This window comes from Gymnogyps californianus, chromosome 2, assembly GCF_018139145.2.
Source record: "Gymnogyps californianus isolate 813 chromosome 2, ASM1813914v2, whole genome shotgun sequence".
Lineage (NCBI taxonomy): Eukaryota > Metazoa > Chordata > Aves > Accipitriformes > Cathartidae > Gymnogyps > Gymnogyps californianus.
The window spans coordinates 149,875,754-149,902,400 of record NC_059472.1 but is presented as its reverse complement, the minus strand read 5'-3'; the positions used below and the strand labels follow the sequence as shown (position 1 = coordinate 149,902,400).

The window sequence follows — 26,647 nt, the reverse complement described above, 5'->3', positions numbered from 1 at the left end:
ATTTAGAAAACTGTCGTGACATTTCAGCTGACTCAGGTCATCACACAGTAGGAAGCAGCCAGAAAGAGCAGGCCACATCTTTCACTGGAAGTTTGCATTTTCTTTGTATTAAGCTTGATGGCAGAATTCTGGCATAAGTCAGCCTTGGGAATGCAGAAAATTCAGAATCATGCCCAAGTTTGAAGTTCTTACTTTATGTGCCACCATGCTTGTGACCAGTTTAGGGCTATTTAAAAAGCAAACAGTCCATCAAAGCACCTAGCTCTGCCCTGTTTTCAACAACATGAGGCTGTGTATTTAAAGGGAACTGAGGTTATTCTCACCATCTGACTGATGTTTGGAAGCTGCCTTTGTGGTCTCCTACCTCTGGCCAACGATTATGTGCGGAGGAATTTCAGCTCCTAGACGCAGCTGAGAACACCAGAGGTCAATGTCTAAAGAGACACATTTCTTTGAAACCCCACAGATACCGCATGCATACAACCATCTAGATGTGACAGTTTCAGTAACACGTCTGCTGTTAAGTTCGCCAGGAAGCAAAGATACCTTTTACACTTGATGGCTAATCTCTAACAATATTCTTTCATAACCCAATGAGAGATCACCTTTTTTTTTTTTTTTTTTTTTGAGACTGTGGTCACTACTTCTTTGCATATAGCAAGAAGCTTTTGAATGAGTGTGCTGGTTTTGGCTGGGACAGAGTTAATCTTCATGGTAGCTAGTACAGGGCTACATTTTGGATTTGTGCTGAAAACTGTTGATAACACAGGGATGTTTTTGTTATTGCTGAGCAGTGCTTACACAGAGTCAAGGCCTTTTCTGCTTCTCACCCCACCCCACCAGCGAGTAGGCTGGGGGTGCACAAGAAGTTGGGAGGGGACACAGCTGGGACAGCTGACCCCAACTGACCAAAGGGATATTCCATACCATATGATGTCATGATCAGCATATAAAGCTGGGGGAAGAGGGAAGGGGGGGGATGTTTGGAGTGATGGTGTTTGTCTTCCCAAGTAACGGTTAAGTGTGATGGAGCCCTGCTTTCCTGGAGATGGCTGAACACCTGCCTGCCAATGGGAAGTGGTGAATGAACTCCTTGTTTTGCTTTCCTTGCATGCGTGACTTTTGCTTTACCTATTAAACTGTCTTTCTCCCTTTACTCTTCTGATTCTCTCCCCCATCCCATGGGGGGGGGGGAATGAGCAAGCAGCTGTGTGGTGCTTAGTTGCCAGCTGGGGTTAAACCACGACAATGAGAAAAAATGAGTTAGACCTCAAGGACTTACCCCCAAATCAGATCATTCAATATAGATTTTAGTGACTTCGAAAGTGAAAAGTTTTTTTGCTTTTGTTTCTAAATGCAGATTCACATTATTTAGCTGGAAAAGTTCCCATTCAAGTCCCACTACTGAAGCAGCAATTGAAAAAAGGTCTGAATTTCTAAGGAGAACATTCCCTAGAAATCTAATTAGAGATACTGCAATTTTACCATCATTCTTAAATTTATTTACAAGTTTAAATGTTTTATAGACCTCAGTTTACATGGTAGGGAACTTGGTATTACATTTTATAGCAATTTACAGTGAATAAAACGAAAACCAATATGCGTAATTAAAATTATCCTTTATTACTCCAAAAACAGATGCCAAATATGCAGTGTATTTTTGTTTCTGTTGGCATATTCTTAAAATACATGTACAACTGTAACTAGTCAGCCTAGACATTTGGTATACTGTTTTATAACATTTGGAAGTTCTCCCACACTGCACTGGGATGTCACTATAGTAAGCTGACAAAAATAGGCAAATAGAAAGTTATCCTGGTTTTGAAAGGAAAAAAAAACGCATGTGCTCTTACTAAAAAACTAGGTTATAATCAAGCATTACACTCAGAAAATCCTAAAATACTATGTTACTTCTAGTTTTAAGTGTAGCTACCAATTTCCATTCACATTTATTGGCACCAGCCCAACTATTTTAATGTCCAAGTATGGTAACCTTCAACATTAATACGCTAATAAAGGCCCTCTCTGCAACAGACGTTTATAGTCCCAAGAGTCTACAATTGTGCAGAAAGATTATGATCAAGATGTGTTATTCCTAAAAACCAGTTCCATGAGATCAGAAGAATACTGGCATATAATTGCTAGCAATCACCTCCACTTGATTGGAAACTGCTTTTGTTTTCAAAAAAACTTTTTCTTACTATCTTAGAATTTCCAGAGGTTTCTGTAAGGGTTGAAAGAAAAGGTTTTATTTCCCTACTTCTACTGTAGAACAGAACTGGGAATGTTATTTGAAACAACATATGCTTCAAACATTTTCTGAACTACTCTTTAGTGACCAATATTGCCCTCTTTGAAGGAATTATCTGTTGGATTATCAAACGCCCATACATAGTATTAGTAGAAACTAGTTCTGTAGAATCTCCAGCAGTGTAAAAGCACTGTCAAAGTACTGCTATCCATCTACTGCAGTAAGAAAAATTCTAAGAATCTTGTCAGCAGCACATCAGAGGTCATAAGTATTTCTCTTATCCCTGCCACGGTTCTGCCCAAAACATCGTCCAAAGAGGCTTAGACATGTTTAGCCTGTTGTTTTTGCATTAAAATTTCTCTCCCAGCCATACATGTGTGTATTTTAACCCCAAGAGCACTGAAAACACAATCACTAATGTTTTTGTCTAACATGGAGCTCCCACAACTCTCTTCAATAGAGATGCACTGTGTAGCCGCTTCATTCTTCGAGATGTTTTGTTACATTTCTAAATAAGAAGTCTCCTTTACAAGTGATCTCTAGCCTCAGAGTACGAGCATTAGTTAGACTACACACTACTGTTCTACAAACCAATCTGTTGCTATCCATAAAACGTTCCATAGCACGTATTGCGGGTATCACTTCAAATGCACATGTAGCAGCATGACCCAGGAAGCTATGTCAAAACACACCAGTGTATCTGCATGTTTTTCTTCTCAGCTTCAACACATTTGACTGGACCAAAACGCTGAATTCAACCCTGAGATTTATCCTTCTGAATAACTTCTTGTGGGAGGAGTACAGGGAGCAGAGGATGAGGAACTTGCTTTATTTTGTGTGTCTTACTCTGATGAGACACAACAAATAGATGAGTAACAGAAGCTCGCAAGAGACAGAATAATATTAAAGTGTCACTAATGCCATACACACATCAGGAAGGGAAAAAAAGGCTGTGCTGCATAAGACTACTGCATTGCTAGATGTACATTCTTCAAATTGTTACTGTATCCCAGAAGTTATCATCTTACTTCTAGTTTTTTTCCCTCTAGAACAATTTGGATTTCTTTGGCATCCAAAGTCTCATATTTCAATAAAGCTTCTGCTAAATTCTTGTGTTCTTTTGCATGAGTCTTCAGGATGTTCTTTGCTCGCTCATATGAGTCCTAATATTAAAAAAAAGGTGGACGGAGATTTTAAGACTTTAGAACAAGAACAGCAGCATGATTCCACTTTAAAAACTGTTTCCAGGCAAATACAGCTTGAAACAAACATTTAAAAGATGTGCCTCACATTTCATAGCTAGCACAGCTCTTGTCTCATGAAGATTTAAAATCTAGCTGGCATAATTAATCAAAAACAAAACAAAACACACTTTTATGCCACCTTTGCATTTTGCAGAAGTAGGACTAAAAATGAAATCCTGAGACAAACCTTAGTATTTTTACATATGACTTAGAAAAGACTTACTAGATTTGAAAATTTGTTGATTAAATTAAATACATTTGATTTTATATTATGAGCAGTGCTACAGCATTCAAGGAATGTTCCTCAAAGACTAAAGTTTTTAAAAGCTTATAAAACTCTCGAAGTATTATGTACTTTTAGAAAGCTGAAAGCTACCCAACAAGTTACCAGTTGCTGCAAGTTGATGCACATTGCTAGCATTACCAGCTTCAACTTTTAGTTCTACATAGATAGTTCTTACATGACCGAGTCAGTTCAAAAACAGCTATAGCAAAAGTGTTAGTTGTTTAAGTGTTATGATAATAACACTTAATGATAATAAATAATATGATAATAATTCTCCTGCCTGTACCAAACTAATTACGATTACCAGAACAGTGATCTGGAAGTTCTATGATGATTGAATGTTACAAATTTCCCTAAGCATCTGATACTGATCACTGTAAGGAACAGGATACTGGACAAGGCAACTTTCTGATCTGATACGGCCATTCCTGTGACTATACAAAATGATTTAGCTGCACATCATGAAATGTGGGAGTAACACAAAACATTCACATCTGTTCTAAAACAACTTATAGCCATACTTTTTTCCTATGAATTGAATAGACAAAATACAAATCCTGACCAAATGTAAGAGGAAGTGTGAAAAGAGTATATTAAAGAAACCAACACCATCAACTTGTTTCTCACTACTTGTGCATGACAATCACCAAAAACTTTTGATATGCAGAGATTCAAAGTTGCAGCTACATTAAATACTTGGGAATACTTTCATCCACCTGTGTTATTTCACCAGTATGCATTACCAAACTGAATAATCAAGTAAGCTGATGCTCAACTCATCTCAAAATAAATGTATCAGAGCGGGGGGGGAGAGAATCTTACCCGTAGAAGTGTTCTTACTTCCTGTTCAATTGCAGACTGAGTTTCAGGGCTAACTTTCCCTGTATCAGTATAGGTCATAACACCAAGCTAAACAACAACAACAAAAATATCTTTATCTTGCCACTGTTGCAGTAACACACATAAAACACTGTAAGAGCTTCATCACCTATTGCGTCTACGTGCATACACATGAAATCATTAATCAAATGCTTGCTGAAGTGCTTGCAACAGAAGCAAAACAAGAAGCCTATTCAACTATGTAGTCACTGCAGAGTTCTATTTCAATAGGTCTCAGTACAGACCCAGATTAAGCGTTTTCTTATTTAAAAAACAAAACAAAATCCCTAGACTACTAACACTTGATGGGTAATAAAGATGCCTAAAGAAGTTTCTTTAGAAGTCTAGAAAACCCAATGTTGTCATCCCCATCCCCCCCATCCCCGATTATCCTCAATTCCAAAATGTTTGGTTGTATTATAAACATTTTCTGCAGACATTAGTAACTTTCAAGGTAATTTTGAGGTGAAGATCTTGCAAGGTTAAGTTTTAAACTGTCAAATACACAGCTTTTCTAGTTGAGTTCTCTATAGCAGGGCCAGTCATAAGCAGCCAAATAGGCATTTAGTTATGGAACAGAATATTTCTTTGTACCATACAAATATTTAAGGATTGATGATACTACCTTCTCGCTCATTCCAAATCTAGTCACCATCAGTTTTGCAATTTTAGTAGCGTTGTCAAAATCACTGGAAGCACCTAGATAGCAAACAGATTTAAATTAGTTACTGAAACCAAGTTAAACATGCCAGTCCACAAGCTTTGACCAAAAATTCTTTTAACTACCAATCTGTTGGTTAACTACTATCTGACCTGTTGTGATGTGATCACTTCCAAATATGAGCTCTTCTGCTACTCTTCCTCCCATACAGACATCCATCTGTGCAAGCAACTGGGATCTAGTTTCACTCCATCTGTCATTTTCTGGGAGCAGAGATACCTGTAAGATACAAAACTGCGGTCAGGTACCAGTAAACAGAAGAAATACTGAAATAATCTGAAAAATATTCTTTTTTATATCCAAAGCAGACATAAAGGCTTTTATGCAACCATGTGAATGCTCTGGGCCTCCTCCTAGTCTACGCACTCATCAGATTTGCTTGGAGGTGCTTACTCTACCAGCTGAAATAGCCTCCTACAGGCCATGAGCACCACGTAAGATTAAGCAACTTAAACCTACCACCAGGAGAAACAGAACAATTTATTCTATCCATTTCTTCTTATTCCCTACGCTTGTACTGAGCACAAATCAACTTGCCTGGAGGATTCAGGCCAACGATTTTCTTTAACGGAACACATTAACTCAGATAAAGTTCAACAGAAACAGACATAATATAAATATTTTTCTGTTCAAATGCTTGACAGCTAAAGGCAGAATAGAAAAACTTAAGGATATCCATGCTAGAAACAAGATAGGGAACTGATCAGGTTTAGAAAAAGTCACACTGGACAAAGAACAACTTGATAAGGGAAGTTTGTGTTAAAAGTACAGTTGAGCAATGCTTCTGCTTTCCAGTTCTTCAGACATTCTTCAAAGTTTCACTGTTGGGTGCTATTTTAACTGCAGCAGAATCAACTATACTTACGTTTCTTTCCTTGTGTATGTGAACTATTATACTAGCATATGCTATTTTATTTCAAAATGAAGGAAGAAAGCTGTCTATCACACAGAAAAGATGACCAGTGAGTTTTCCAAGAGATTGCTCATAACTGAGTATTTCAACATACTACAATATGCATTAACATAATTACAACAAATAGCATTGTTGGCAAATTCCTCAACAACACTAAACCGCCATAAAATTCTAGAAATACTCACATGTCCAAGTGTTGTTCCTCGTGTCATGATTGTAGCCTTGTTGATCGGCATTGCATCCTTAGTATAATATGCAATGATAGCATGTCCAGATTCATGGTAAGCGGTGATGGTTTTGTTTTTCTCATCAATTTCTACACTTCTGCGTTCAGGTCCTTAAACAGAGGAACATTAAATAAACTCTTTTGTACAGCTGACCTCCACAATCCACACATTACATATACTCAAACAGAGCACAAAGTAGCTGAGGAACAGCATGCAAGCAAAATTAACTAACACTGATTAAGTGCAAAATGTTTATGAGTAGGACTTTAATGTCTAGAATGGACCTCAATATACTCTACAGACAAGTTGCTTTTAAAGGAATAGATTTAAAATGCAGTCTGAGTATCTGAGAAAATTCCATTTCTTCTCTCAAGTATTAACAGACCAGATTTTTAGTGTATGTGTCTCAGATATTTAAGTTTTGTGTTATCACATGACAAGTCAGTTAAACAGAAGTTCCAGGTTTCCGATCATTTATTCTCTCCTTTCCTTTAGGAATAAGTAGGGGAAGGGTAAGAAATCAAGCCTGTGTCTTCCTCTAGGCTGAAGTACAACATGCAGTGTTTTTGATAAAAAAAAAGTATCAAGCCTTAAAGAATGTATTCCATACTAGATTTTACATACTGCTCTCCCGTCTCAGAAGGTTCTATTCAGAATTAACTAACAGTAGACTTAATTGTTTAAAAAAAAAAACAACAAAACACCACAACAAACAAACAACCCCCCAACAAACCAAAAAACAACAGCATAAAACCAACTCTCTCTCTCTCTGTAGAAGTCTTAATGACACAAGAAAATCCCTGTGTACTGTAACATATAGGTATGTCTTTTGTACAAAATCCTACCCATTAGAATTTTGTCCTTGGAGAATTCTAGTTCTTTCATGGTTACCATATCTTTTCCATCAACAGCTGCCTTTAAGGCAGCCTGATTTACAAGATTCTCAAGCTCTGCTCCGGAAAATCCTACCGTGCCTCGTGCAATTATTTCCGGATCAACAGCTGTGAGGAAAAACAAACTTGTCATTAGGGTCCATATTGCTCCTGAAAAAGCTTGTATCATGAAGAAATATCAAGAAATGATCGAATTATAAACAAGAATCATGTTCTATTAAAAATAATGCATTAAACAAAAAATTTTCAGCTTTAGAAGAAATGAAGCCTAATTCTTAAGACACTATGAACTGTTGGGGACTAGAAAGAAACACTGCCTCAGAAAACTCATAACACTACATACTAGACAATTTCTGTGTTCTTTACTGAGACACACGGTAACGCCACAATTGCTGATGGAATAAATGACTAATACATGCATGGGCTGATCCAGTATAAAAAACTGTTACATAAAAAAAATTACAGTAAAGTATTTACTTACATGGATCATACTTTATTTTATTAAGGTACCACTTCAGAATTTCCGTACGACCTCTTACATCAGGCTTGGGAACAGTAACTTGCATATCAAAGCGACCAGGACGTATTAAAGCACTAAGGGAAAAGCCAATTGAATACACTGACTTAAAAATGCTGCAGTAAACTAATGTATATAAGGAACAAAAATCCATCTGATATTCTAAAGACATCCACATAGACCATGTCTGGTGCACAGATGCAAAGAATACGTTTCTCTTATCTGTTTGTAAGAAAACAGATGAAAGATGTTTATTACCAACCCATTTTAAAGGTTTTTTTGCATTTGAACATTTTGCATTGCGAACAAGGAATGCAGCTGGTCAATTTAAGTAGAAAAACTTCCAGAAATCTTAGATGCTTAGAAGCATGTTACTTATTTCTCCATATTTAACTCAACAACTTTTTAAATGCCAAAAACTGGTCAATACACATCCTCTTTAAGAGGGGAAAAACCCCAGCTATAACACTGTCATACCTGAAGACTATCACAAGCAACTTTGTTGTTGTTGCGGGGGGGGGGGGGGGGGGTGTGTTTGTTTCTTTGTTTTTTAATACTCGCTCTATAAAAATGATCAATACATTATACTCACTTATCTAACGCTTCAGGGAAGTTTGTTGCACCAATAATAACAACACCTTCATTAGGTTTAAAGCTGTATGGAAAAAAAAAAAGTGAGGTTGTGGGTTTGTTTGGTGTTTTTGGGGGTTTTTTTGACAGAATTTACACCTTTTTTTGTCAATAACTACCTCCATTTCTTATTTTGGATGACCCCAACTGGCCAGTCAAAAAACACACTATCAAACCACAACATGTGATCCAAGAATGACCACGTTTAACCTGGCAACTGGTTAGAAACATGCCCTGATCTCAGTGTTGAGCTTCTTCCTTTACATATATAACCAGCCTAGCAAAATTGAGACATTATTTAAAATAATTGCAGCTGTTGTGCTACTACAACTCAGAAGCTTCTCTATTCTTCACAGGAATGCCATTAATGCTACTGTTGGCAGTACTAGAAAGCGGTCATAAGAGCATCTTAAATTTATATCCTTAAAAGCATAACAAAAATTTACAAAAAAATCAAAGCTGTCAAGGAAGAAAAATTCACCCAAATATTCAAAATACCAGTCAGTCAAGCACCTTCTGTGCCCTCAGAATCCATATATTTACCCATCCATTTCAGCAAGAAGTTGATTAATGGTCTGTCTTGAATAGGGATGCATTGGAGATTCAATTCTCTTCCCACCAACAGAGTCCAACTCATCAATAAATATAACGCATGGTGCATTTGCTTTTGCTTCCCCTGAGAAAAGAAAAATAGCAGAAGGACACTTCAACCACGCAAAGGGACAGTGTATCATGTAATTTAGGATTCTACTATTTCTATTACTCTTGGATTATAAAGTGTTCTATTAGACATCACCAGAACTATCTTGATTTTAGCCTAAAAAAAATGAAATATATTTTTGAAATGAAGCGATACAAAAAGAAGCAAGATTCATGAAGAACCACATCAGCTTATTCTTATCATGCTACAAGAAATTACTAGTAAAATAGATTAAGAAATTCGTTGTATTTTGTATCAGCTCCCTACAACAATTTATTTCATAGGCTTGGGTAGAGAACATTGACCTATTAAATAATATGAAATGTGATGGGTCTAAACGCTAACTTATTTTAATAGAACCTGCTTTTTATTTAACAGTGAAGACCTCACCCTCAAGTTCAGAGGTATTAAAAACACAAACTAAAAATGCAATAATAAATTTTAAGACCATCAACTGGTACATGCATACCAGGATGCAACTCATCTCACCCAGCTACACATATCTGTAACACTGATATTAATGTACAAGTCAGTCATCTAAACTTCTGGACTCAACAGAAAGAAATGCACATTTTAAAGTACAACACATGTTACATTTTGCATCCCTTCCATGTGAAGCAAGTCACCTTTCTTCTACAAGTGCAAACTACTTTCTACATTGGATATACCTGACACTATCAATCTTCCATTTAAGAGAGAAGTTGGATTCCCCACCTCCCCTGATAATATTCATCTGCATACTTAAAATAGAAAGCCTCTCCTGTGAAAGTGATCAAACTAAACATTAATTTTAAAAGTTTCATTATAATGCCCTTTATTCTAGGTCTGTTGATGGGTGTGAGAAAGGAAATCTCAGCTTAGTGCTACACTGTGATGCCATAAAGCTCTAATTCAGATTAAAAATAAATACAAATATATGAGGGAAGTAACTGAGAAGTTTAACACTATTTTTTATCTTAAATTTACAATAATTTACGTATGACAGTAAGTAAATTACAATTTCAAATGTTCCATTTAGTTTATAGGACGTTACATTTCTAATTAAATTACTTGCACTCTCTCAAGGAGTGTTGTAACATCAGTTATAATTTTTGCTATAATTTCGTCTGACAACTAGCAAGATTCTACAGATAATTGATGCTCACAGAATTCTGAGATTTACCTACACAATTAAGGTTTTATTTATTAGCCTCATACATCATTACTTTCCTGTAACCAGAACTGTACCTAATCAAAGCTTGTAAACAACACTGAATACTTAATCTTGCATGTGAAAAGATTTCAAAACCACAACTATTTAACTTACTGAATAGGCTTCGGATGCGACTAGCTCCTACACCAACAAACATCTCATCAAACTCTGATCCAGATGCATAATAAAACGGAACATCAGCTTCACCAGCTACAGCCCGGGCAAGAAGAGTTTTACCAGTACCAGGTGGTCCAACTAACAGAATACCTAAAAGACAAACAAAAACCAAACAACAATAAAAACACCAAACCCACACAGTCTTATTATACAGGTACTGTTTCTTCCATGCATTAGAAGAAATAATTTACACTTGGCTTCAAAAAGCTGTTAACATCCCATTTCAGATACTGCTCATTACTTGCAGTCTGAAGAAGCTTCCTATAACAGATCTAGATACACTCTGATCCATATTTAAACAACAAAGACTTGTAAGACTATTAAATAGAAACAGAAACCTGAAGTATTCTACAAAATTACTGTTGAGTTCAGCAGCTGAATCCCTACCAGTGTCTTCTTCAAACTGACATTTTCCTAGACGTTTCTGAAAGTGGAACTTTTTTTTTTTTTTTAATTAAATCATTCCGAGTAAGTGACTTCAAACGGTGTAGAGCACTAACAGGAAACAGACTTAACAGGTTTACATATTTCAGATTCACTTGGCCTGCTACTATGATCAAGCTTAATCATCCTTGTAAATGAAAACATTTGTTTCTGAACTGTCTAAAGCAGTTAGCAAGCACTAAAGGTGCTGAAAGCCATACGAAACAAATAAAGGCCTTTTAAGAGTTCAGTTACATAAAAACTCCTGCCTTTCAAGATAAAGAACTACTGTATATTAGTTTAATAACTAAAGAAGGCACAATAAGTTTTGTCTAACTCCAACATATTCATTTGCACAATACAGGTTCTTTTTTGGACATTCTTCATTATCTTGGGTAAGTTTTCAGACTAAACTTATGTTACAATGCCTTTCTCAGATGAGAAAAGGTACAATAAAATTAAAAAATTTGGTGACAGGAAGCTATTAACTTTAAAAAAACATATCCTTATAGAGACAGTTAAAGGAGGGGGGGAAAAAAAAAAAAAAAAAAGACAGACCTAAAAAACCTCTGGGCTACATAAAGTTCTACTCAAAAAGGCATTAACATCAATTATACATAACTTTATCAGTAAATATTTTTTTAATACTATGTTACGTTGAGTGACAAAGTAAAAGAATTTTTGTAGTTCAGTACATCATCTCTAAAAGGTTTACTCGGGACTTCAAAGAAATATCGATTCTTAAGCCTGTAAATAAGACTGCTACCAATTAAAAACACAGGTTTGATTTTTGAAAGGGTTTTTGCCTGGAATCTACAGTCCACTGCTTTGCGCTGTCATAGCTTATTACCCCTAATGTTATTATTGAATTTCTACCAAATGTAAGATGTCTCTCGGCATCTTTGCTTCTTCTATCTGAATATCTCAGATACCTCAAATTTTCTGTGGGGGTAGGCAGTAATGACCTATTTTTACATATGAGGAACTGAAGGTAAGACAGGAAGCATGCAACATAACCACCTTAACCTCCACTCCCCCACGCCCAAGTACCCGATTTAAGGGTATCCTTTAATAAAGCAGCTTTCACAACTCTCTTTAAAGATTCACTTGTTCCTCAAATATTGTAAACAAACAAGGAAATCCACTACCTATGTATAACATTATTTCACTATTGTTCCCAGATACAAACTAAATACAACCGTAGTATTTAGGGCCATTTTGGTTATATACTTTTTTGACTCCCTAACTAAAGGGAAAAATATTCAGAAGCTAGTCTGCAAATTAGTCATTCAGTATAGAACAAAGCTACAAAGATAGCCACGACAACATATGATTTTCACTTCTGCTGAGCAATGATTCTTACCTTTTGGAAGTTTACCTCCTAGTACAGTAAATTTATGTGGGTTTTTCAGGAATTCCACAACTTCTTGCAATTCTTGTTTAGCTTCTTCAACCTACACATTAAAAACATACCACAAAATATAACTAAGCATTTATTAAATACTGCATCTTTTTTTGTAGGTGAGTTTTGTATTAGAGACTAAGTCTCTAATTGTGTATTGATCAAAAATGCACAACAGAAAGAGGAGATAAAAGCGTACCACAGAATTTGTGTGGATACCGCATGTCCATGAGTTTAATTCAACCTATATCCTAGAACTGTTCATAGAAATCAGTAAACACTAAAGTTAATAATACTGAAGGAATAACCAAACAGTTCAAAACCAGATCTGACCAATAAGATAAATACAGAATCAAAAATTCTACATCAAGATATTAGTCTAATTAGTTAAAAAGAGATTAATTCTATTTATTTGTCCAAGGGGAAGGAGAGGGGGAGGTCCTCTTTTTGCCACTGACAGCCAAAGAACAGTTGAATAGAAGAAATAAAGGTATCCCATCAGCAGTGACATGCCCACTTCTTTCTGGGAATCTCCGTATCTCCTGTCCTAATATCAGATATCCAGAAGAGATAGTACCAAGAGAGAAATGATCAAATGGCATTACCATCTTCTTGTATTGGTCAACTTCTGCAAAAAAATAGATTAACATGGATACTTATGGCCTGACTTTTGCTATTCTAGCCTTGAAAAACGTGATTCAACAAGTCGAGAGTGCACCTTTTATAAGGTATTAAATGCCACAAAGATATAAAATAGAACAAGAGTGGTTAAAACCCTCCTTGACCTTGGAGTAGTCAATATATATAAGGCTTCAGTTCATACAAAGAAATTCCTTGAATAGCATAAGACACTCTTCAGGCTCACAATGATTAGTTAAGCAAGAACTCACACACACTTTACTTTTGAACTTACCCCTTTTACATGTTCGAATGTGACATTTTTCAACTGGATTGGATCAACTGCTGCATCAAAGATACTCGATGTTCGAAAGCGTACTAATAGCAAACAGCAGATGGTGAACAACAAATTTACACATGAACTCATTTCATTCCAAGACTGAACTTTGCACTTGAATGCGTACCATTAAGCCACTAACTTTACACCCGCCCTTTTAAAAGGGCATGTTTCCATTTACAAGTGTCCAGCAAGAATAAGATTTATTTAAAAAAAAAAAATCTTTCAAGTATTTGCAATTAATTCAGTGCTTTCTAGTCATCTGTAGTAGAGAAAGCCCTGCATCCAAAAGCACGTACACAAAGCCAGAAGTCACACTATTGTCTGAAAGGCTGTAGCCAAAAGCAGTAAATAACTCTTCTCTTTCATTAGTACATTGAAATATTATCCTAAAACAATCATAAATGTCAAAACACATTTAATTTGTGTTAAACCTACTGGAAGAAACAACGAAGTGAAACAGTGCAGGGAAAAAAGTTAACTAACCAGCATCAGAAAAGGAACCTTTCCCAGGCAAAAATGACGAATATATAGCAAGATAAAAACAAAGAACGAAGAGAAAGAAAGAAAGCAAACGTGATCTTCTTAAGGAATCTGTAAAAGAAAACAAAAAAAGTTTTAATATGGGCTGAAATAAACTACTTTCTGAATGCAAAGACAAGATACATGAACTAAAACAACTTACCAAGTGTTTTTTGCAGGAATACCTGTGCTTTCAAAAAGCCTTCTGCAAAACCAGTTTTAAAAGCATCCTGGTGTGCCTCTGGGATGTTTTTTGTTTTCATTAGCGTATCTAAGTTTTCAACATCAATTCTTCGCTTTCTCAGGATAAAGCCCTAAAATATTTTCCACAGCAGTGTTAGTATACACTAAGTTTTGACACATAGTTAACTTACTACCTGGCTAGCATGGCGGGGGGGGGGGGGCGGGGGGGGAAGGGAAGGCATATAATTCAGGTGCTATGGGGTTAGTTAGACAACACAGGGCAGTAGCTTGAGTGTGGAATAACAATGGTTCCAGCAGCGGCACCCTGATTTTTGCTGAACAGGTCAGGTTCAGAGCCCTCCTGGACCCCAGTTCCAAACAGAAAATGCAGCCTAAGACAGATTTGTACACAGCTAGCTTTGTACACTGGATTCAGTGGGAGTTATTAGCTTAAGCTTTTTGCTTCATGAAATCAACTTAAATTATTTCCAAATGTGAACTATCTTTGTAAGTATAGTTTTGATAGAGCTTGATCAAATACATTTCATACACCCTACCAAATTTAAGAGCAGCACTGCATGGAGCTAGCTCTGGTTTATCTTCATTCACAGTATACCTAGTCCACAGATGAAATAAACCACATATGCCTAGAAGAAGGGGAGAGTTCAAAGCTAATTTACACACACAATAAGATCAAATGCTTTAATTAGCCTGACTTCTGTACAACCAATTAGAAGCAAAGAGTACCTAGGTTAACTTGGTTTTGTTAAGTGCTTAACAAAAGGTAGTTAAGATAACTATCCAGGCTTGGGGTACTTATCTGCTGAATTAAAACTATGTGAGTGAGTTTGTAACCCATAAAAATACCAAGTTTAAAACTTCTGTATCTCAAAAATATACTATCCACAGGTAATTCTATTCTTAAAATATCAATCGCATGCTGAACTGCTTGAAGAAAATGTACATTCTTGTATGTTAAACTAGCTGTATTTCTGTTTAAACAAATACTTCATTTGACTCCAAGCTATTTTTAACAAAGCCACAAAAATAGAATACGAAGAATTTTATTTCTAGAGTTTAAAACCATTTTTATACTCTGAAACTACTCTCCTAAAAAATTCAGATAATCTTTATATTGATGATATATGAAGCAAATCTGTGTATTAGTAAGAAGACAGTATGTTGTCATTAGCTCAAGTTTTAAAATTAAGAAATTTTTTCACACTAGTGAAACAAAACACCCTTGGTAAATTGTGAAAGTTCACTCAAGAGAAAGAGATGGTGTGAATAAGCCCAAAACAACTCCATAATGTTACTCGTATTTACCTTCAAAAGTGAAGAAAGTGAATTTTTTGTTTCTGTGAATTGTTCAGATGTTGACTGCAGACGTCTTGCTCTTGATCTCAAAGTCTTAAAGTTCCGTGATTGTATGTAAACTTAAAGTAGTAATAATAAATAAAAAAGTTAAAAACTATCTATTACTACCACTACAAAAAAAAAGGCCTAGGAAATTTCAGAAACTATTACATGAAAAAGACTATCATGATTTAACTGAATATAATCTTCCCAACATATCCACAGTAGAAAGTAAAGAGAACTGCAAACAGCAATCTGTTTAAGATGCCTGACCAAAAAAGTAAAAAACAGAAAACTGTATGAAAGACACTTCTGGATCTAATAGCAATAAACTGGATAAATAAACCAATATATTTTAGCACTGTAAATGGATAGTTATGTGATCATGAACCACGTTTGTAATCTGAACTTGCAAGCAAACTGCTTATTGTTTCAGAATATATTTTTGCCATAAAATTTTTTGTTAAAATAATCAGGAGTTCACGTTGTGAATTACAGATAATTGGCCAGCCCTATCACCATCTCAGGAAACAGACGAGACATACAGCTGAATTAAATCCAGGCAGGCTGACAAACATGAAACATTCACAAGCTAATCCAGAAGGATGGGAATGAAGGTTCCTGCTCTAAGATAAGCTTTATCTAAAAGCTCAGCTGATAAGGTGCCCTGAAGAGATCTGGAATGGCTTAGGTGTGCTGTTAACTTAGAAACTGACAAAAGAAATGAGACCGTTTAAACACAGTGAGCTTATAGCATGATATGTCATCTTCTATCACATCAGAAACCTTGTGATGGAGATTTTATCATATAAATCACAAAGCCAAGAATATTTATCTTCCTTCACTACTATGTTTTAAAATAATCACCAATACCAGTCAATCATATAGTTTTAACCAAGCCTTTTGTTATCATAGAATAGCACCAGATAAAAGGAATTTCTGGAGGTGATCTAGTCAAAGCCCTGCTCAAAAAAGGTCTAACTTCAACATCAGATCAGGTAGCTCTGGACCTCGTCCAGCTCAGTTTTGAAAATCTCCAAGGATTAAGATAACACAACCTCCCCAAACAATCTGTTTAAGAACTTAGCCATTTTCATTGTGAAAATTTTCCAACAGGAATTTCCTTTGCTTTTACTTGTAATTGCTGCCTCCTCTTTGAGGTGTGCAAGAGAAGGGTAACTAATATGGCTCCAATAGCAATTCGATCACTCCTTGCCTTCTCTTCTGCTAACTTTAAAACCTCAGATCCTTCACCTTCCCCCTACATTAAATGCTCGAAAATCTGCACCCTTCCTTGTGGCCCATCACTGGGCTATCTCCATTTTGTCAGCATTTCTCTCTTAACCATGGGATACAAAACCAGACACAGCATCCAGATGTAGGATCAGAAGAACTGAATAGAGGACAATACCTGAACTCCCTGAGCTCCTGATTATGTTCTTGCTAATGCAGCCCTGTTGTTACCCATCATACATCCAGGAGTAGCTTACACCAGTCACCAAACACCTTAGAAAGTTCATCTGGACGAATACTAGATTCAACATATTTATTGATTCAAAAGCAGTCAGCTCATCTATCATCTTTTAAGAATATGATTCACAAATACTGACATCTTTGAACAAGATTCTATAGTTACACCATGTTTACTAACTTAATTTTGGAAACATAGTACTCAAATGCAAAAGTAACTTCATGATTTAAAGTGTTAATATCAATATAAAGTTCCTCCTGGAATTTTATCGGTATTTCCTGAGTGACGCCTCTAAGACAAAAGTAAAATACTTTCCCAGAATAAAAAGATACTAGAGAGATTAAAAACAGTGTAGTTTATTGTATTATACCTGGCCAACACCGAACATCTGAACAGAAATTTTGGAGGGGATTAGGATGCTGTCTGTACAAACAAGATGAGCGTAAAGCACTGAAAATATCCACAAAACCTGTAAAAAGATACAGCAAAGTGTAAATATACCCTATATTAAATGGCAACTAAGCATTACTTCTCGCATAGGTTGTTTTTTCTTTCTTAAATATTAATTCTATTTTACTACAGTCCTTAAGGCATCTGTAATTAAACAAATTAACCGTTACCAGTACATAGATAGTTAACTTCTTTGCATTAACCTATGTCAGGCACTTTGCAATATACCAGAATTTTTTCTAGTTAGAACTTCCAAAAAACACTGGTACCCAGAATCTTGAATTTGAAGCTGTATCTAGGAGGGAAAACTCTGCACATCTGTACAGAGCCGAATAAAGTTATCTAGACAGGAATCCAAAGACTTTCATGAAGCTGAAGGACCAGCATTCAATCAAGCATTCAGTTTCAAAGGCTTTAAAGAACAGATTGCTCATGGGCATTTTAAAACAGACTATGTATAAAGTATGAAAACATTTTAAACTATGCTAAGTCTACTTCATCGTACAGTCCTCATGCAATACAGAAACAAGAAGAAATAAAAGAGCATCACAGCGAAAAAGTTATTAGAAGATACTATTTCAAGCACGCTATACACTGCAAGAGAACAGGACCGTCATTTATCTGTTGTTTAGTTACCAAAAGCTCAAAGAACTCATCCTCATTTAGCAGGTAAGAATTATTTAAGAAACATCAGAGACCTGGGGAGGGAGGGGAAAAAAACTGAGGCCAAGCCTACACATGCTCTCCTCCACAGTAATTCAGAAGCTAATGTAATCACAAAAAGGGTGGGGGGTTTTGTTTATTTTACATATTCTGAGAAAGTTATTACATCAGTTAGATATATCCAGGACAGAAAAAAGAATGCTGAAAGTTCCTACTAAAAAAGTCATATGATTATAGTAACAGCTTAGAAGCTAACAACTGAAATACTGAGGAGCTATGCGAAGGACAAAAAAAAGATTAGCTATTAATTCTACAATGCTGTATATTCCACAATTTTCTACAATACTGCATATTGGCTAATCTAATACAACATAATTATGAACACATTAGTTTAAAAAAATAGAAATACTCTCCTCACTTTATGTACAACTATGCACAACATACACATATCAATAGTAATAGTCATCCATAGCATGTAGTGTCACCTACACCAAAAGCACATTCTTGAAGATTTAGCACCTCCCTTGCCTGTGGCAGTTTTCCACCTATAACCTTGCCTTTTCAACTGTGAATGAAACAACCAGTCTGGTGAGCTTGCATGTTAATCTATCAAAGCTCTGAAGCATTTGCAACTTTTTTCTTCACATTCAGGAAACTGCCTCTGGGCTAATTTTTTTATATCTCACATCACAATGCAATTTAGTACCCTTCCTCTAATAGTAGCCCTAAGATATTATTCTTACGCTCTTTCTCCCAACTGCAATACTATACAGGCAGTATCTCAAATGTCAGCTGTATGCTTCTTTTTCTAACACATTCTTGAGCATCTATAATAGCCTTGCTTCCTGTGTTTAAGACTAACCCCAACAAACATCTTTAACTGTAAGGAACCACTCTTGGTTTATTTCAGCAATGAAATACTCTACATGGACTGTTAACAGCTTCCCACCCTGAATTAATGTCCTTGCGTAATGTTGCTTCAAGCAAAAAAGGAATAACTTAACGTAAACTGGAGATGTTCATGACTGTGTTACATTAGTAGATTAGCAAAATCCGATTTCTTCTATTTGGTGAAACAAACTGGTGAAAAAATTCATAGCTCAGGCTCATCATTAAGAGACAATACACTTGTACTATAGCTGAGTTCAGACAAGTTTAATAGCAGCCAACTTCAAATCTGAATTTCAAGAAACAATTCCAAAATCTGGGTTGAATTTCCTAAAATTCTGAAGATTCAAAAGCACCACTCTACAGACAACCTGTATACAATAAAAAATACATTAATACTCTTTTTATTAAAGATTTTTTAAACTGTGAGTTATCTACAGCACAAGAGATTAAACTAAAGAATAACTGCATTCACCTTTATAATCTAACTCTTATCAATTCTCATAAGCACTTTACTCTGAAACATACCATGCTTATTTTCAAAGAAGGACTCAGCAGAGATGTATGATGTATGCCACTGCGAAGAGACTTTGTTTTCCACACAGTAGCCAGGAAGCAACCTGTTCACCAATTCTTTGAACTGGCTAGCTTTCAAATCAGACAATCCCAGATCTCTTAAATTAAGTACAGACTGCAAAATAGAAACAAATGTTCAAAATTTACTTAAGATTACCTTAGGGAAAAAAATTAAAAATAACTGAATTAACTTTTTTGCTCAATACAGCATCTATATTTCACAGTTCAGACTGAAATAAAAAGATCTCTAAATGAAGATAAATGAATGAAAAGACATCATTAAAGCAAGAATATTTGCTGCTATCAATGCAGAATAACTTTCCCATTTGCCCACATTGGTATATTCATTGTCACAGTACATTTATGACAAGTATATTTTCTTCCCAATTCAGTCTTTTTAACACCTTCCTGCTCTCTGATTGAAGCAGGCACAGAAAAAAATGCTGTTTTCCAACTCTTTCCACTCTTTATGACAGAGCAAATGGAGGGTGCGAGGGGGAAAGATGTACAGCAATAGCCACCCATCCAAGTGAGCAAACAGCAAAATCCCCCCAAGCTCTTTTTTTTTTTTTTTTTTTGCTACTCTTTTTGCAGATAGCGCAGATTTAGCAGCAGCACAAAGACTGGATATTTAGAAACTATACGCAGAGTTAAAATCTTAAAAAGCCACGAGCTGTGTAGACACAAAATGAAAGGCAAAAGTTTCTATGGGGAAAATGGCTAAGTACTAGGATCTGGGATTTCCTACAAAACAAAGAAACTATGAAAAAACCCAAGGATGTAAGGCACATACACTTGAGTTACTAAAGAAGTAACCCTGATGAAAGTAATTTTAATCTTGTATTTTCCACATAGCAAAAAATCTTTTATGGTACAGTATGTTTTAAAAATACATATTGGTTTGGACCCTTTATTAGCCTCTCAATATTGCTTGTGCAGTAACATTTTCTTAACTGAGAAGTAAATATTCTATTCTAAATGTATTTGCAGATATTTAATTTTTGATTGTTAGAATATTATGGATTGAATTTTCATTTTTCCTAAATTGTTTTTGTGTAAGCTTTGTGTTGACCTACTTTCAAGGAGAAACTAGATTTCCAATAAAAAGACATACATGAAAAATACTTGAATAAAATGTCAAAAGAAGCATTTTTAGAACAGATTCCTAGATGCATCCAGAATACCAGCATATTCAAAGTTCATAGTTCAAAACGGATTTCTTAAGCAAACAAAGTATTAGGTTTTAAAGGCTAGGGTAGATTGCTTCTGGTCCACTTATACTCAAAATAAGTACAAATACATTTTTAAACATCATTTGCCTTTTACGCATGGTTTAAAGGAGTAGATCAAGCCTTCCTACTTCAGCTTAATAATTGCTTGGAAAATTACCCAAATGCTAAGGGGGGGAGAAGATTAAAAAAATTAAGGGAGAAAAAAAAGTAACATTTTCTGTGACCCTTCAGAAGAGGTTACTACTTCCAAATACAGATTTAACTTCGCAGCAGAGAGGCTTCACATTCTCAAATAATGATTTTTGCCATTCTAATAGTTCAACTTTATTCAATATTAGAACAGCATGTATTATGCCAGTATTTGCTGATTTTAAGTTTGAGCTTAATCTTTACTTAAGCTTAGGTTTATTATAGTTTAATCAACTTACTTTAAGAACTTTCTTTAAAAATACTTTAATTAAGAGAGACTTTTTTGATTATTATTTTTATACTTTTATCATGCTAGGAAGGAGCAAACAGGTGTATGATGAATTAGGGAGAAAATATTAAATGTGAAAAAACCCTCTGTATTTAAAGGAGACCAGATTCTTTTGCTGAGTAGAAAGACAAATACAGAACTGAATAAATGAAACACGTTTTTAGTTTCATTCAATAATTCAGGTCTCCCGCTGAAATCAATTTTTATCACCAGAAGCAAATACAGAATCACAAAAAAACCCCCAAACAACAATGGAATCACAACACAGAGATGATTAGTACAATCCATGCTGATTTCCACAGCACTGCAGTTAGTGAGATACTCCATGTTTTTCCTCCCCAACATTTTCTGTTATCAAACTTGTTCTAAGAAATGAGTTGAAAGAGAAGTGGCAAGATCCAATACTACTTTGCACTTTTCTGTATTTTTATTTTCAATGTGAAGAACAAAAAATATCTAATGATAATGGAAGATATTTTAATAGAAAAATAAGAAAACATGCAAGTATGCTGTTTAATCTCTCAAAACCCCTCAACATATTTTAAGTTACAGTCCGTTTTCTCACAAGCAATAATGAAACAAACTTTGCTAGAACTCAGAGACTGAAAAGACAATAAAGGGTTTATTAACAGAAAAGTTATTGTTACTTTAGAACAAGAAACATTAAGTTGAAAGTGAAAACAAATCCCCTCATCACTTGCAAATTACTACTGAGACAAGTACTAGCTTTTTTTCTTATTAATGAAATACTGTATTTGCATAGAATCCTTACTGCCAAAGCACCAACTGACTGAAGTTCTGTCAAAAAGTTACATTCTATGTGTTAACATTCTGTTTCGTTTAGCCACATTATTTTATAAAATGATTCAAATATTAAATTCACTTAAACTGATATTATTCAGATTTAATTCAGTTAAAAGCAAGCCACCACTTTTTCCAAAGGTTTTTAGTACCTCGCTCTTCTGAGGATCATGGTCTGGGGAGGTGTCCCTCTGCACAGGCTGTACAGATGCTGTGCTGGCAGTAGTAGTGGAGCTTTTTGGTGAATGAAAGGCATTGATAAGGTGACTCAGAGGAACAGTAGCCTGGGGGGGGAAAAAAATTCAAATCAGATAACAACTTAAGCTTGTTTAAATTATTTAAACATATCTCCATTCCAAACCCTGACTTATAATTGCATATCTTGTACACTGCCTTTTAACTGAGGACTTCATAATAAACCACATGAAGTTAGCTTCAACACCACAACAGAGCTGATACCTCTATTTAAAGAAAAAAAGAAAGTTTAAGAATGCATGACATGAGAAGCTCATACAGCTTGGAGGACGGGGCGGGGGGAGGGGGGGAGGCTACATTTCCTGGTTTTCAAACATAAGCATGTTTAAAGAAAATAATCACTAGATTGGCAGATACAGAAGTAGATACAGATCATCAACAATTAGGAGATGCAAAGACTGCCCTCAATTTGCACTTAAGACAATGTTTGGTTACAAAAAAACAACAGACAACTTCTTGTAGATTGTTCTCAGCTGAAACAGCAGGGAAATAAAAATTGCTACTATCCTTAATACTTCCTTCAGAATATTTTTTTCAATTTTTTCTTTTTTTTTTTTAAAATGTATCACTTGTTTGCTGTGTTAGGTATGTGCTGTTGCAACCAGATGACAGAACAGTAAGGATTGTTGCTGTCTTCTGACAAATATTACAAACTTAACAATCATTTCATGCAAATAAAACAAAAACTTTGTGAAACTGAATGTTTTTCCCTTGTAGTCAACACACCCCCATCACAGTCAATTAACTTATATTCCAAATAGGTGTTTTTTCTCCACATGGCAATAAAAGACACAAAAAAGGAAACACAATCAACATGGGAAGAAAAAGAGAGGAAAAACAACAGCAAACGATTTCTACACTGAAAAGTCTGCAAGTTGACACCATCTCTTGAAATGTTTAAAACCTCTTTATAGTTACGCTCATTCAGGAACTTTCTCTTCTTTGGAAGAAGTGTTCACTTAAAATAATCCTGAGCCTGTCTTGGTGTCCGCCAAGACAAAACTAAGATCACCATTCTGATAAGACTTCACAACACAGCCACAAAAGACAAGTAATGTTCTTTAAACAAAATAAACAGAAAAAGAATGGTAAATGAGGTACTCTATCTATTTAGTGGTAAGCCTTAATTTCAGACTTTAATATGAAATATTATAACATAGTAAATTCTAGATTATCCCTGGACAGATACCCAAGCAACAGATGTCATCAAGCTGGTTCCCCTTGAACCAACTTGAACAGAAAGCTTAGTGGCTGCTTTTGAATAGCATTGAATCATGAGGATTTGTCAACATCTTACTATTCAGAGATCACTGTTCTTAAGTACTGCTGACTCCTGTATTATTTTCCAAACACCTATTTTCATCTGTAAAGTAATAATTTTATAACTTGAAACATCTGTATTTTTCCTGCATTATACAAATTATTCCCAAAAGTTTCCTTTATGTTTTCTTCCTCGGGATCCCACTTTAGCAACATACCTAAGTATCAGACTAACCTATACAAAGCAGATACACACATCACAGTCATTTCTGCAGCTCAGCAGCACTCAGCTCAGTGACACTACCTCATGAATCAGTACAGAAGCCCAGGTGCACCATATATCAGGGCTCCTCCTCTAGCACATGACTATGTCTATTGTGAATACACACTACAAATAATTTCAACACTTCCAAAATGCCTCAGTCTCATTACACGTCACTAGGGAAGAGAGTTGGGGTGCAATTCTTGCTGCTGGAACGATACCTGATTGCAATACCTGATTAAGCCTCTGTCTATGAACGTCCTTCCGCAAGAACTTCCATCTCTGTGTTGACTAGACAGAAGATCAAGAGAAACAATGCTGCGAGACATGAAAACTGCCTCAGAACTAATTCTCCAAAGTTATAATTACACTCTGTGAGTTTGTGGTAAAACCATAAAGCCTCCAGAGGTCAAAGCCAGCATCCCAACCACTAACCAAGCTTTCCTCCTGCATTTCCCACTATGAAAAGGTAGAATGACACATTCCTAAAAATACCAGCACACGTTCTATCGTTTCACTACACTAACAAATGCAATTAACACATTCTCCACATCTGGAAAGAACAATCAAATCCTACTGTGGAATAAAACTATCCTCCTGACACAAAACATAAAAATAAAACCACTGGGTCAGATCAAAGTCCATAAAATCCACTAGTCCCATCTATCTATCTAATAAAAGATACCTTCCTCATTGCATCAAGACTGCTCTATATAACAAATGAGGGACTTGATTGCATCAAGACTGCTCTATGTAACAAATAATTGAGAGACTTTTCCTCCACTAACTCTTCTAAGTAATTTCTTTTTGGTTTTCGTAACAACCCGTGATAATTAACAGCACAGTTTAACTTGAGCTGTAATAACACCCCCCCCCCTTGCTTCTACTATAAAAACAGATACTAAAAAGCGCCATCTCCAGGTTACTCCTTCATTTCAGATTTTACAATGTTTTACTGTACCTTTCTCTCTCCTCCATTTACGTACTTTTCTCCCAGGTAAGAATCCTCGGCCGCTGTAGCCCCCACCCGCTCCTCTCCCCGCTGCCGACACTCGGTGCCGCCGAGCCGGCAGCCCCCCGCGATGCGTCCCCCCAGCCCTCGTTCGCTCCCGCCCGCTCGACGATCTCCAAAGCCCCAAAAACGTGGCAGCCGGGATCTCGGCTCCTCCAGACGAGGCCCGCAACCCCCGGGCCTCCCGAGCGCCTCCGCTCGGCCCCGCTCTACCCGGACACGAAATGAGTCCCCGACGGCAGCCCGGTGGAGAGGGGGCCCCAAGCGCGGCGAACTGCGCACTGCAACGGGCCGGGGCCGCTGCCGGTGCGCTCCGCGAGCTCCCTCACCTGAGGCTGCACGGTTGAGAAGGAAAACATCCTCCCGGCGGGGACGGCGGCGGCGGCGACCACAGGCGCCTCGTCCGCTTCCCAGCCCAGAGGTAGAAGCCGCGCCCGCCCGTCAGCCTCCGCCGCTCAGTCGCTGTGGCAGCCGCCGCCGCCGCCGCCAGCAGGAGGGCCCCCCGCTCCACTCGTCGGGAAAATGGCCGCCCCCTACTGCCTGCAGTCACCAGGCCCGAAGCTGTCCCGGAAGCGGCTGGAGATGGTAGAGCTTCCGGGTCGCCTCTCCCTTCCTCCCCGCACAGCCGCCGCCTCGCAACCACGTCGCTTAGCAACCTCTGTTTTCTCGCGTTTCCCGGCTACGCCGCGTGCAGGATCAAACCATCAGTTACAGGAGGAGGAGGAGGGGGGTGAGGGGCAAACCATCCTTCCAGGCAGGCCCGTCTGCAGGGGGAGCCGTGAGGCTGGCGGGGAGAGGAGGAGGAGGAGGGGTGCGGGCGCAGCCAGGCCCCGGGGATGGGAGAGGCGGGCGAGGAGCAGGGAGGGCCCCGCGGGGTGCCCGCTGTCACCCGGGGGCGGCGGAGCTGTCAGGCCTGCCCCTGCCCGGGGATCATCGCCTCCGGGGAGTGGCGGGAGCTGGGCTCCTCTGGCAGGTGCCAGGAAGGGGCGGTTCGTGACAAGGGGTGACGGGTGAGGACGGCTGGCGGCGGGGCCTGCGGTCTGTCAGCTGAGCCGGCCGCCGAGGGCCGGCGGGGCTGGCCACGGGGCGTGCTCGGGCCGTGCCTTCGTTGTGACACCTCTGAGAAGCAGGGGGTGGTTCGAGCCCGAGGGCTTCCTCTAAATCCCCACATACCAGGACGCCTACTTAGCCGAAGACTTCCAGCGTGTGGGGGTGTACGTGGGTTGGGAACAGGGCGGTCGCACTGTGCCCCGGCCAAGACGTGCGTGGGGAGCTGCCGCTGCGAGCGCAGTGCGGTGTAGCTGCCAGCTCTGCAGGGTTATCAGCAGGAGGACCACCATCGGCGTAGCCACTGCACATGGAACAAATTTGCAAGAATATGTGTCGTTTAGGTCACATCCCTTACAATCACTACTCAAGATGCCTTCCTGAGGCACTGAAAATATTTTGCAGGGAGTATACCGCATGTAGAAAAAAACTCTTACAAATTAAAATATGTATCAATAACCTAAATTCACAGTTAAAATGTACTCTAAATGAAGAGATTATAGGCACATGCATCTACACATGGCAAAATTTGGTCCTCGATATTCATCCTTTTTCTATGCCTTGTGCTATTTTTTCCATGTGCTCTCCAATTATTTTGGGGTTTTATTGGCATTTTCTTTCTTTCACCTGACCACTGTTCTTCACTGTTCTTCCTTTCCTCAGTCAAAGTGCCATCCCACATCCCACACCAACTTAGGCTGATTTGGATCAGCGCAGCCACAGTGCTGCCTCCCCCTGCCTTCATGCGCATCGCTTCTGTTTTCCACTAGCACTCTCGCGA

The 26,647-nt window shown here is 37.5% G+C and overlaps 1 protein-coding gene across 3 annotated transcripts; it reads right to left on the bottom strand.

Annotated features, from left to right (window-relative positions):
* Nucleotides 1–1,602: 1,602 nt before the first annotated feature.
* Nucleotides 1,603–25,362, bottom strand: YME1L1 (YME1 like 1 ATPase). Of its 3 annotated transcripts, none has more exons than XM_050891011.1 (19): nucleotides 25,149–25,362; nucleotides 22,183–22,314; nucleotides 19,472–19,634; nucleotides 17,313–17,411; nucleotides 15,442–15,551; nucleotides 14,096–14,246; nucleotides 13,897–14,004; nucleotides 13,369–13,451; nucleotides 12,417–12,507; nucleotides 10,568–10,720; nucleotides 9,105–9,237; nucleotides 8,524–8,586; nucleotides 7,896–8,008; nucleotides 7,367–7,522; nucleotides 6,480–6,631; nucleotides 5,474–5,600; nucleotides 5,286–5,359; nucleotides 4,604–4,690; nucleotides 1,603–3,414 (listed from the first exon to the last, which is right to left on the bottom strand). In XM_050891011.1, the coding sequence occupies exons 1-19, from the start codon at nucleotides 25,176–25,178 to the stop codon at nucleotides 3,271–3,273; spliced, it is 2,169 nt and encodes a 722-aa protein (XP_050746968.1). In that variant the 5' UTR covers nucleotides 25,179–25,362; the 3' UTR covers nucleotides 1,603–3,270. The 3 variants fall into 3 exon arrangements, with proteins under 3 accessions (XP_050746968.1, XP_050746969.1, XP_050746971.1); XM_050891012.1 differs by having other exon boundaries at nucleotides 13,915–14,004; XM_050891014.1 differs by lacking the exon at nucleotides 17,313–17,411 and having other exon boundaries at nucleotides 13,915–14,004.
* Nucleotides 25,363–26,647: the final 1,285 nt, after the last annotated feature.